We start from the raw sequence: 12,491 nt of genomic DNA on the forward strand, positions 1-12,491 counted from the left end.
AAGTGATAATCAAGCTAGCCCAGTACAGACAGTTTGATAAGAAGTGTGAGAATACTTACAAGGGGAGATAGATTCAATGTTTGTAATGGCTCAGCCATTCCCAGTCCTTATTCAAACCGGAGTTGATTGTGTCTAGTTTGCATATCAATTCTAGCTCAGCAGTCTCTCGTTGGAGTCTGTTTTTGAAGTTTTTCTGTTGTAATATAGCCACCCGCAGGTCTGTCACTGAATGACCAGACAGGTTAAAGTGTTCTCCCACTGGTTTTTGAGTATTTTGATTCCTGATGTCAGATTTGTGTCAATTAATTCTTTTGCGTAGAGACTGTCCGGTTTGGCCAATGTACATGGCAGAGGGGCATTGCTGGCACATGATGGCATATATCACATTGGTAGATGTGCAGGTGAACGAGCCCCTGATTGTATGGCTGATGTGATTAGGTCCTATGATGATGTCACTTGAATAGATATGTGGACAGAGTTGGCATCGGGGTTTGTTACAAGGATAGGTTCCTGGGTTAGTGGTCTAAACAAAACACTTGGGGAAGGTCTGGATTAGATATATGGCTGATAGAACTGGGTAGTCAAAAGAAACGGTTGCAATGAAAGGAGATTTATTGCTACTTGAGGAAATTGTTCATTAGCTATGTCAATGCTGTTATCATATAAAACCATGAAATTGGAGGTCTGGATCTTTTGTAGATTAATAAATCATCTGCATCTGGACATGCTGCTTCATGGATTCTGTTTTATATCTCTGTCTGTGTTCTGCACCACAAGAGCCACTTCACTATGTCTGCAGCTCATATAGGACTCACATGGCATGTTTAGACATGTTTTGAAACATGCACACAGTTATTCTTGTTTCATGTTTTTTACATCTGCTCGCTTGTTTAAAGTACATTAGATTAATGTCTCAGTGGTATTTGTATATGGAGTTACTTGGTATTTGGCATTTAGTGGAAGAGGACTTCTAGGTCATTGTTTTCAGTTTTCAGTTGCTCATAAACTAAACAGATAAGGGAAAGATAAATTGGAGATGCATGCACGTCTTTCATTTAAAATTTGTGTTTAATTACATGTCAGAGGTTCTTGATGTTAATTGGTTCCTGGAGAAGTGGACTTGATTTCATTCAAAGTGTGCAAGATACTTTAATTACAACTTCAGCCTCAGTGAAAATGACTCAGTGAACAAATCCAAACCTGCCCTGTAAAGAGGATTTCAGAGAATATGAACATGAACCCTCTCAAAACCATTTTCCCAGTTGTATTGAAACACGCTGCTGAATTGGAGGGATCTCAAGGGACCCTGCTAATGGATCTCAACTTTCATTTAAAAATAATATTCTAGCCTTTTTCATTTTGAAGATGGCCTTGAAAACAAACCTATTTATCAGCCAATGTAAACTCATCACTAGGATTGACAGAAACAGGGCTACACTTCTGCAACAGAAAGCTGGTTGGGAGCAGAAACCAAACTCAAATTTTGAATGGGTATATTCCAAAGAATCATCTTCCTTATCCTTCCAAAAATCCTTAGTTTAGCATGGAAGACAGGAAATGTGATGCAGGATCAGACCAGCTATCCATCTGTACTGTATCCTTTCCTTGACAGTAGTCAGGACCAGATGCTTTTGGGGAATGGGAAAGAAATCACATAGTGAAAAGACAGCTAGAGGTTAGCCATTTTGTTCACATATATGAAGAATCTGTAGTTTGGAAGGCCACAATTTTCCTTTATCTAGATCATGTAATAGCTATATGATCAGGGAGGAACAAATCATATTTGGGTATTGGGGCAGAACGTTGTTTTACAGGCCAGCTCCAATTGGTTAACAAGCCTTGTTGTTACATTAACATTTTAATTTCATTTCACATCAATATTTTAGTCCTTTTTGAGACGAGAGTTGAGCACCTGCTGCTCACTCCTACAGCTACCATGCCCCAGGTGCACTTGGTATTGGCAAAGCATGGATGCAAGTGAATCTCCCCTTTAATGTCTACCTTGCAAGCTGCACAGCACCATTTTTGCCAAGTTCTCTCTCCAGAACTGCATAAGGAGGAAGGGAGGCAGGACACGCAGCATCAGCGCTAAATGTGATTCCTACAGTCGCTGCAGTGCACTTGTCTCCCACCTCTGCCTGCCTGCCTGACTCCAGCTCACACTTTGAAGAAACAGGAGCCCTCCTTCCAGGGCCGGCTCCAGGGTTTTGGCTGCCCCAAGCAGCCAAAAAAAAAAAAAAAAAAGCCGCAATCGCGATCTGCGGCGGCAATTCAGCGGGAGGTCCTTCGCTCCGAGTGGGAGTGAGGGACCGTCCGCCGAATTGCCACCGAATAGCTGGACATGCTGCCCCCTCCGGAGCAGCCGCCCCAAGCACCTGCTTGCCAGGCTGTGCCTGGAGCCGGCCCTCCCTCCTTCCCCCAGACTCCTCACTACTACCTGTTAGCATATAGGCTTGTTTGTCAGCCTGAGATAGAATTTTGGGTTTGACATTTTGATAGTCCTATCTTATTCTAATATGTGTGAAGAACAATGAACAAGGAGACTGTGTTTCATTTCCCACAGCCAGATGGGGCTTTTAGTACAATTGGAAAAGATAAGGGATACAGTTAAAGTGTTACAGGTTACCGTGGGAGTATAATATACAAGCATTCCCTAGAAGTCTGCCTACCTCTTCTCTCAAGCTAAGGTCAAGCAACCAGTTAGGAGGGGCAAGGAGTTTGGAGGGCGGGGAGGCATAAGAAACACTAATAGCCAAAGTAAAGCCTGGCCTTGGTCAGAACACAACCTCACTCCTTACCCCCGCATGGGATACAAAAGAGGAGGGATGAAGACCCCAACTCATGACCCTCCAAAATGGAACATGATCATAAGTTGTAAGGGGTGGGACTAGGGTTGTGCACTGAGGGTATATTTAGGCCTGCTAAGGAGAGGGAAAGGGGAAATGGGAAAGGGAACTAGGGAATGGGGACACAGGCAAGGCTCCGCGGCGTCAGAGCTGGGAACGGAACACTGGGAAACAGACTCTGCCGGTGTATAGAGCTATGGATATGCTTGCTTGGAACTAACCCCAATAAACATAGAATTGCCTGCACTTACGACTTCTAGTCTTCTGCTTTCTGTCTGCGTGAAAAGAACCAGGGGAGGGGGTGAAGGGAAAGCCCTCTAACACTTCCACCCAGGGTAAACTTACTTCTCCTTAACCACCCCTGACAAGCCAAGGGACACCTGCTTCCACCCCACATCTCAGATTAGCCAGGGAAAAGTTGTTCTTTTTCCTGACTCCCCATATCAAGCAGGTGAGGCCTGGAAAGAGGGAAGGAGTATGGAACTGATGAATTTTTAGGAAAAGAGATTGATGTAGAATTGACAGATATTGTGGTGAGGGGAAAAGAGCATGGAACTGTCAAACTTTGGGGTGGAAGAGAAAAAAATATTAAATTCAGGGAATGTCACACGTTGCCAAGTGAGGTGAAAATTTTTTGAGGGACATCTTGTTAAAACATTGACAGCACATCACATTGAAACAAGCTGCTTTAATTGCATATGGTATTATTCCATGCAGCTCTAACTTGAGATAAACATCTGAAACCTTGAGGACTTAATATTTTTCCTAATGAAAGAAACAGAGAACACTGTATGATTTTTCTTTTTGTTCCTTTCATATTTCTTACAGTATAACTTATTTTCTTTTTTTTTCCTTTTTCTTTTTTCCTTTTTCCCCATTCAAAAATAACAAATTAATAGTCAGGGGATCAGCCTCAGAGATAGTGCATGGTAAGCCAGTATATCTTTATTGAAAACACTGACATTCTACCAGCATGCAGCAGGTTTGAATTTGGTCCAGGGAGCTGGTTCCCTTTAATTTTACTAACAAAATCCAGACGTATACAAAAAGATTCACTTTGAATTTTAATTGAGTGCCAGATTCTGCCAAACCTTCGAGTAATACTTTCCCTTGCCAGTAGTTCCAATAATTTCAGGGACTATTTAAAAAGTAATATATTACTTACAATGAGTAAGAATTGCAGAATCTGGCCATCTGTAATTATAAGATTTTGTCAAAAAGCATGACATATAAAACTTATAATTACTCTACATGCATATGATTGGAATTCAAAGCCATCTAAAATTGTTCAGTAGTGATGCTTTAAAAAAACAAATTCCATGAACCAAACAGAAACTAAATGAAAAATTGTTAATGCATGGCTATATTAAGTTTTTAATTTTGATTGACTGAGTATGTGTGTGTTTGATGCAAAAAGGAGCATGTTTCTTTTTTAACCTTTACTCTGTTTGATGGGAGTGTCAATCCTATTATATGTCTACTTATGTCAGTTCTATTACTTCTATCAGAGGGGTAGCCGTGTTAGTCTGAATCTGTAAAAAGCAAGAGAGGGTTCTGTGGCACCTTAAAGACTAACAGAAGTATTGGAGCATAAGCTTTCATGGGTGAATACCCACTTCATCAGATGCAAGTAATGGAAATTTCCAGAGGACTCCTCCTGAGGGTCGAAATGACAGTCTGGACCTATACATAGAATGCTTCCGCCGACGTGCACAGGCAGAAATTGTGGAAAAACAACATTGCTTGCCTCATAACCTAAGTCGTGCAGAACGCAATGCCATCCACAGCCTCAGAAACCACCCTGACATTATCATCAAAGAGGCTGATAAAGGAGGTGCTGTTGTCATCATGAACAGGTCTGACTACCAGAAGGAGGCTGCCAGATAACTCTCCAATACCAAATTCTACAGGCCACTTTCCTCAGATCCCACTGAGGAATATACTACAAAACTGCACCATCTACTCAGGACACTCCCTACACTAATACAGGAACAAATCAACACACCCTTAGAGCCCCGACCGGGGTTATTCTATCTACTACCCAAGATGCACAAACCTGGAAACCCTGGACGCCCCATCATCTCGGGCATCGGCACTCTCACTGAAGGACTGTCTGGATATGTGGACTCCCTACTCAGACCCTACACCACCAGCACTCCCAGCTATCTCCGTGACACCACTGATTTCCTGAGAAAACTATAATGCATTGGTGACCTCCCAGAAAACACCATCCTAGCCACCATGGATGTAGAGGCTCTCTACACAAACATCCCATACACAGATGGAATACAAGCTGTCAGGAACAGTATCCCTGATGATGACACAGCACAACTTGTTGCTGAACTCTGTGACTTTATCCTCACGCACAATGATTTCAAATTTGGTGACAATATATACCTCCAGACCAGTGGCACCGCCATGGGCACCCGCATGGCCCCACAATATGCCAACATTTTTATGACTGACCTGGAACAACGCTTTCTCAGCTCTCGTCCACTCACGCCCCTTCTCTACACATTTTCATCATCTGAACCCATGGGAAGGCAACCCCTCAGACAGAGACCAACACCTACAAGATCTTCACCAAGCATTCTCAAAACTACGATACCCACACAAGGAAACAAATCAACAGAGCCAGATGTGTACCCAGAAGCCTCCTGCTACAAGACAGGCCCAAAAAAGAAACCAACAGAACTCCACTGGCCATCACCTACAGTCCTCAGCTTAAACCTCTCCAATGCATCATCAGTGATCTACAACCCATCCTGGACAATGATTCCTCACTTTCACAGACCTTGGGAGGCAGGCCAGTCCTTGCCCACAGACAACCCACCAACCTTAAGCATATTCTCACCAGTAACCACGCACCGCACCATAACAACTCTAACTCAGGAACCAACCCATGCAACAAACCTCGATGCCAACTCTGCTCACATATCTACACCAGCAACACCATCACAGGACCTAACCAGATCAGCTACAACATCACTGGCTCATTCACCTGCACGTCCACCAATGTTATATATGCCATCATGTGCCAGCAATGTCCCTCTGCTATGTACATTGGCCAGACTGGACAGTCACTATGCAAGAGGATAAATGGACACAAGTCAGATATCAGGAATGGCAATATACAAAAACCTGTAGGAGAACACTTCAACCTCCCTGGCCACACAATAGCAGATGTAAAGGTAGCCATCTAACAGCAAAAAAACTTCAGGACCAGACTCCAAAGAGAAACTGCTGAGCTCCAGTTCATTTGCAAATTTGACACTATCAGATCAGGATTAAAGAAAGACTGTGAATGGCTATCCAACTACAGAAGCAGTTTCTCCTCCCTTGGTGTTCACACCTCAACTGCTAGCAGAGCACCTCACCCTCCCTGATTGAACTAACCTTGTTATCTCCATACTGATTTTATACCTGCCTCTGGAAATTTCCATTACTTGCGTCTGATGAAGTGGGCATTCACCCATGAAAGCTTATGGTACAATACTTCTGTTAGTCTTTAAGGTGCCATAGGACCCTCTGTTGCTTATTACTTCTATGTCTCCCTGTATCAAATTTAGCATATGAACTATATGATAAAGGAAATCATATGAAGAAAAGTCTGAAATACACCAGAATCTTCTTTGAAAAATTGAAAATGGATATTAAGTGCATATATTTATATGAAAAATGACATTTGTAGAAAATACTTTTAAAGTTACTTTTAAGAAACAGATCACAATGTAAAAATAAAAACAGGAGCTAGGTAGTATACAACACATTGTAAAATAATAAAATAACACTGTAAAAATATTGTAAAGGATGAAAATGAATATGAAAAAGGTTTACTAAGAAAGGCAGGGAGTATTAGGGATGGCAAGTTCTTTACTTCAGTTATGCAAGAAGCAAACAGCATATCTACATAAGCTTTGCTCAGTATTCCGATAGATAGAACTAAATTAGAGAATTTTCAGGGAACGTGATGAGGAAAAGCTTTTTTTATTATTGCATTCAATTTTACTTTTTGAAGATGCTAAATTATAGTCCTGCAACAACAATAATTCTTTGTATTTCCATAGTGACTTTTATCTGATGATCTTCAAGTTCTGTTCAAGAGCTGAGTGAATAATGGAAACTTTTTTTGTGAATATGTATTTGAATTGAAAACAAATGTTGAAATATCCATGTCACAACCCTTTTGTGTTTGATTTCCATTAACACTTGAGCAGTTGAGATTTACTAGCATAAATACTTTTAAAAAGTGAATTTTAAGGGCTTCTGTGTATGCTGTACACAGCATGAGCTGTACCACTTCTGGGGAAGTAACATGAGGGAGTATCCTTTGGTAGGTACCATCTCTCCCAAAAGCCCCTGGCTTCATGGAGGCGCACACACCCAACACCTTTAGGATGAGGTAGAGATGCTTGGAGAGCCACAATGGGGCTGAGCCAAGTCCCCTCCTGACCTCTCCACCCACCCTCTTTCCAGTGATTGGCTTACTGGAGGAAGGAGGGGCTTATCGTCCTTGTTCACATGGGCTGCTATTATGAGTAGTACTTGCATAGGTTGTATAAATAGCACGGTGGTTTCTCAAAAGCTTTCCTCTGTGTTCCCCCAAAAGCCAATAAAAATATGTCCCTAAAGTTGGCCTGTGGAGAAAATGAATGGGTAACAATCACATGGAATTGACTTTGTCCTTTCTTTCTTTCCATTTAGTTTGTTGCCCAACCCAACTGTCAGCAGCTGCTTGCATCCCGCTGGTACGATGAGTTCCCAGGCTGGAGGAGGCGGCACTGGGCAGTGAAGATGTTGACATGTGCCGTGATTGGACTCCTTTTCCCTGTCTTCTCTGTGTGCTACCTGATCGCTCCCAAAAGCCCATTAGGGCTGTTCATCAAAAAGCCATTTATCAAATTTATCTGTCATACTGCATCGTACTTGACTTTTCTGTTTCTGTTGCTCCTTGCCTCTCAGCACATCGACAGGTCAGACTTGAACATGCAGGGGCCACCTCCAACCGTTGTCGAGTGGATGATATTACCGTGGGTCCTGGGTAAATGTATTACTAAAGAAAATATAGTGGAAAATGTTAAATTCAGACATATTTTGTGAAGATTATTGAAGGAGGAATACACAGTGGAATATTCCATCACAGAATAGACCAGTAGGCCATCTAAACTAGTATTTGGATACTGTAGCAGATAATTCAGAGGAAAGTTAAAAAAAAGCCAGCCTGCTCCTGGCCAATTATAATTCTATACCATGGTAGGGGCAAGGGGGTAAGATTCAAGGGATTTTCTTTCTGACTTCAGCTGATGATTAATGTATGCCCCGTAGCATGAGAATTGATAACTTTGTGATTTCTATCCACTGTAGTGCAGATTTATATAAATTACCAATTTGAAATGTACTAGATGCTTCACTTTAAAAAAAAATCTATTTACTTCTCTTATCTTTCAATTTAGAGTCCCTGTCTAAAAAAAGATATACTGGCACTAGAAAAGTTTCAGAAAAGGGCAACTAAAATGATTAGGGGTTTGCAACGGGTCCCATATGAGGAGAGATTAAAGAGGTTAGGACTCTTCAGCTTTGAAAAGAGGAGACTAAGGGGGGATATGATAGAGGTATATAAAATCATGAGTGATGTGGAGAAAGTGGATAAGGAAAATTTATTTACTTATTCCCATAATACAAGAACTAGTGGTCACCAAATGAAATTAATAGGCAGCAGGTTTAAAACAAATACAAGGAAGTTCTTCTTCACGAGCGCATAGTCAACTTGTAGAACTCCTTACCTGAGGAGGTTGTGAAGGCTAGGATTATAACAGCATTTAAAAGAGAACTGGATAAATTCATGGTGGTTAAGTCCATTAATGGCTATTAGCCAGGATGGGTAAGGAATGGTGTCCCTAGCCTCTATTTGTCAGAGGATGGAGATGGATGGCAGGAGAGAGATCACTTGATCATTGCCTGTTGGTCCACTCCCTCAGGGGCACCTGGCATTAGCCACTGTCAGTAGACAGGATACTGGGCTAGATGGACCTTTGGTCTGACCAGGTACAGCCGTTCTTATGTTTAACATTTTATTTAATACTTGATAAATACTAGATAAGGTCATGGAGGATAGGTCCATCTATTAGCCAGCATGGGCAGGAATGGTGTCCCTAGCCTCTGTTTGCCTGAAGCTGGAAATGAGCAACAGGGGATGGATCACCTCACGATTACCTGTTCTGTTCATTCCCTCTGGGGCACCTGGCACTAGCCACTGTCAGAAGACAGGATACTGAGCTAGATGGACCTTTGATCTGACCCAGTAGGGCCATTCTTATGTTCTTGTTTTTAGCTGTAAGGATGTTCTGTGACAGAGAACAAGACAGTTTGTAGTACTCGCAGAACTTATAGTCTCAGAGTGTGTTGTTGCTAATTTTAAACATTTCCAAAGGTCACAGCCATATTTCACAAATAATGAAGGGTGCATAAATTATAATTAGTGCTGGTCAGAATTTTCCAATAAGCTTTTAAATCCAAAACAGATTTTTTTCAAACGTTTTTTTTTTCTGTGAAAAATTGACTAGGGCTAGTTAACAAATTTCAGTCAAAACATTTTGCCATCAGAAAATGGGGTGTTGTTAAAGTCAAAAGTTTCCACGGTGGGGAACAGGGGGGCAGGAATGATTTCTGCTGAATTTTCTGTCAGGAAAATCAAAAGTAAATGTTTTTGCCTGGGTTCACCTAAAACAAAATATTTTGTTTGCGTCACCGGATTGTTAACCTCTGTGTCTGCCTGAGTGGGTGCAGTGCCTCATGGGGGCTGTAGTTCCAGTTCCCTCATGTCCCCGTTCTTGCCTTTAGCCCCTCCTCACTAGCCACACTACATCTGCCAGGATCTACTGTGGTCTCTGCTTTATTTTGGTTCAATTTAAAATTATTCCTAAACAAATCAGGCTAATCTACAATAAACCTGTTTTAAACCAATATAGGAGAGTCCACACAGAGGTTCACACAGGTTCATTACATTGGTTTAAAATCGCAACTTTAGTTAAACCTGTGCTACTGGCTAGTGTCAATAAGGCTACACACAGATCCTTCCTCACAGTAGTCCCCTGACTTTCTTTCCATCCTCACAGTTCTCTATGAAGCTATTGCACTGAACACCTCCACAACCCTTCCTAGACTCCCTGATCTGTTAGCTTGAAAGGAAAATGGTGATGCATTTTATATTTTTGGCCCAAATTGGGAAAGCTCCAGACGTTGTTGATCATGACATTTAGGATATGTCTACATGGCCCTGCAGTTCAGCCTATGTGGGTGTGAATTTCAGCATGCGCTGGTGTGCTGCGCTGTAACTCCCCCGTGTGGAAACTGGTTTCAGAGTAGCAGCTGTGTTAGTCTGTATCCACAAAAAGAACAGGAGTACTTGTGGCACCTTAGAGACTAACAAATTTATTAGAGCATAAGCTTTCGTGGACTACAGCCCACTTCTTCGGATGCATATAGAGTGGAATAAATATTGAGGAGATACATATACACACATACAGAGAGCATGAACAGGTGGGAGTTGTCTTACCAACTCTGAGAGGCCAATTAAGTAAGAGAAAAAAAAAACACGTCTCTGGAGTACATCCACAGCTGGGATGGGTCATTCAGTCCTTTGTTTAGAGCTTCAGTTTGTAGCAAAGTCCCTCCAGAAGCAAGAAGCAGGATTGAAGACAAGATGGAGGAACTGCAAGCAGGGCTGGCTCTGGCTTTTTTACCGCCCCAGGCAAAAAAGCCTCCCGCCGCCCCCTCCCCCCGGAGCGCGGCAGAGGAGGACGCTGAGCCCGGCAGCAGGCCGCTCTCCCCGACCGGCTGGAGCACCGGGGGGAGAGCGGCGAGCCCGCCGCAGCTGCGCTGGCGGCTGGAGCCCCAGGAGGAGGGCGGAGAGCCCGGCCGGGGCTCCGCTCTCCCTGGCAGCCAGAGCGCTGGGGGGAGGGCGGCAAGCCCGGCCGGGGCTCCGCTCTCCCCGGCGGTCAGAGTGCCGGGGGGAGGGCGGCAAGCCCGCCGGGGCTCCGCTCTCCCCGGCGGCCGGAGCGCCGCGGGGAGGGCGGTGAGCCCTGTTGCGGCCCCGCTTTCCCCGGCGGCCAGAGCGCCACGCCGCCCCCCTCCAGGTGCCGCCTCAAGCACAAGCTTGGTGGGCTGGTGCCTGGAGCCGGCCCTGACTGCAAGAGAATATAAAAAGCTGCTGAATGATCCATCCCAGCTGTGGATGTACTCCAGAGACTTGTTTTTTTTTCCTCTTACTTATGCTCTAATAAATTTGTTAGTCTCTAGGTGCCACAAGTACTCCTGTTCTTTCTTCGTGTGGAAACTGTGGGTGCAACCTAGATACCTTTTAGTTTGCACCTGCAGCATCCACATGGGATAGTTACTGTGCAGCATGATAGTGCGCGCTGCAATGCACATCCACAAGGTTCAAACTGTGGACCCATGTAGACAAGTCCTCAGAATGCAGCTAGATAGTGCCTGACCACTCATGGAGGGGAATGAGAAGGGACTGTTCCTTCTGTCTCTGACACTCCCCAGCAGCAGGGATGCATGTCCAAAGGAAGAGTGCAACATGCACAGACTCCTGTATGCTGATATGCTCTGAGAGGGATTGTGCTTTGTGAGGTATGTTGCCTTCTGGAGTTTGCCCTGGGGACGGGGTCACACAGCTTCCCTCAGTTCCCGGCACTGGGCCACACCTCAGTGCCACAGCTGAGCTCCAAGATTTATTGTCCTTTGTTTGATAAATCTTGTTTTTAATCTAAAAAGGCGCCAAAATATAGCTATTGTTTTTGCCAAGAAATTAATCAGTCTGTCGGGCTGGTTAGAGTTACAATCATATTGACGAGCCAAGCTAATGTCAGGATTTGGGATTCATTTTTTTTTAAATCTTTTCTAATTAGTTAGTACAGTTTTTGTATTAACATGAAACAAACAAACAGAACCCAGTGGACCAAGTACCGATCCTGTTGCACTGGCACATTCCTTCCTTTCAGATAGAGACTCCTATCTTGAGCAGGGAGCCTTCCTCAGCTACCCTGCAGCTGCTCAGCTCCGGCCTAGCAACGCCAGTCTGCAGTTTTCCAGTATCACAATGCCAGGAGGGCACAGTACCCCCTCTCCCCAATGTCCCTGGATTGGGGGATAATCATCATCATCATCATCAATACTTAGCTGTTATATAGCTCTAAAATGCTTTAAAATGGATAAAGAACAGGAGTACTTGTGGCACCTTAGAGACTAACAAATTTATTTGGGCATAAGCTTTCGTGGACTACAGCCCACTTCTTCGGATGCATAGCCACTCTGTATGCATCCGAAGAAGTGGACTGTAGTCCACGAAAGCTTATGCTCTAATAAATTTGTTAGTATCTAAGGTGCCACAAGTACTCCTGTTCTTTATCCATTTTAAAGCATTTTAGAGCTATATAACAGCTAAGTATTGATGATGATGATGATGATTATCCCCCAATCCAGGGACATTGGGGAGAGGGGGTACTGTGCCCTCCTGGCATTGTGATACTGGAAAACTGCAGACTGGCGTTGCTAGGCCGGAGCTGAGCAGCTGCAGGGTAGCTGAGGAAGGCTCCCTGCTCAAGATAGGAGTCTCTATCTGAAAGGAAGGAATGTGCC

General features: G+C 43.6%; 1 protein-coding gene across 1 annotated transcript in view; it reads left to right on the plus strand.

Moving 5' to 3' along the window:
• Window positions 1–12,491, plus strand: part of TRPC4 (transient receptor potential cation channel subfamily C member 4) — a 191,924-nt gene that overhangs the window by 133,851 nt on the left and 45,582 nt on the right. The window contains exon 4 of the mRNA XM_034758576.1: window positions 7,551–7,887. Coding sequence (XP_034614467.1) covers window positions 7,551–7,887 — 337 coding nt within the window. The remainder of the gene's footprint in view (window positions 1–7,550; window positions 7,888–12,491) is intronic.

This window comes from Trachemys scripta, chromosome 1 (assembly GCF_013100865.1).
Source record: "Trachemys scripta elegans isolate TJP31775 chromosome 1, CAS_Tse_1.0, whole genome shotgun sequence".
NCBI classification, from domain to species: Eukaryota; Metazoa; Chordata; order Testudines; family Emydidae; genus Trachemys; species Trachemys scripta.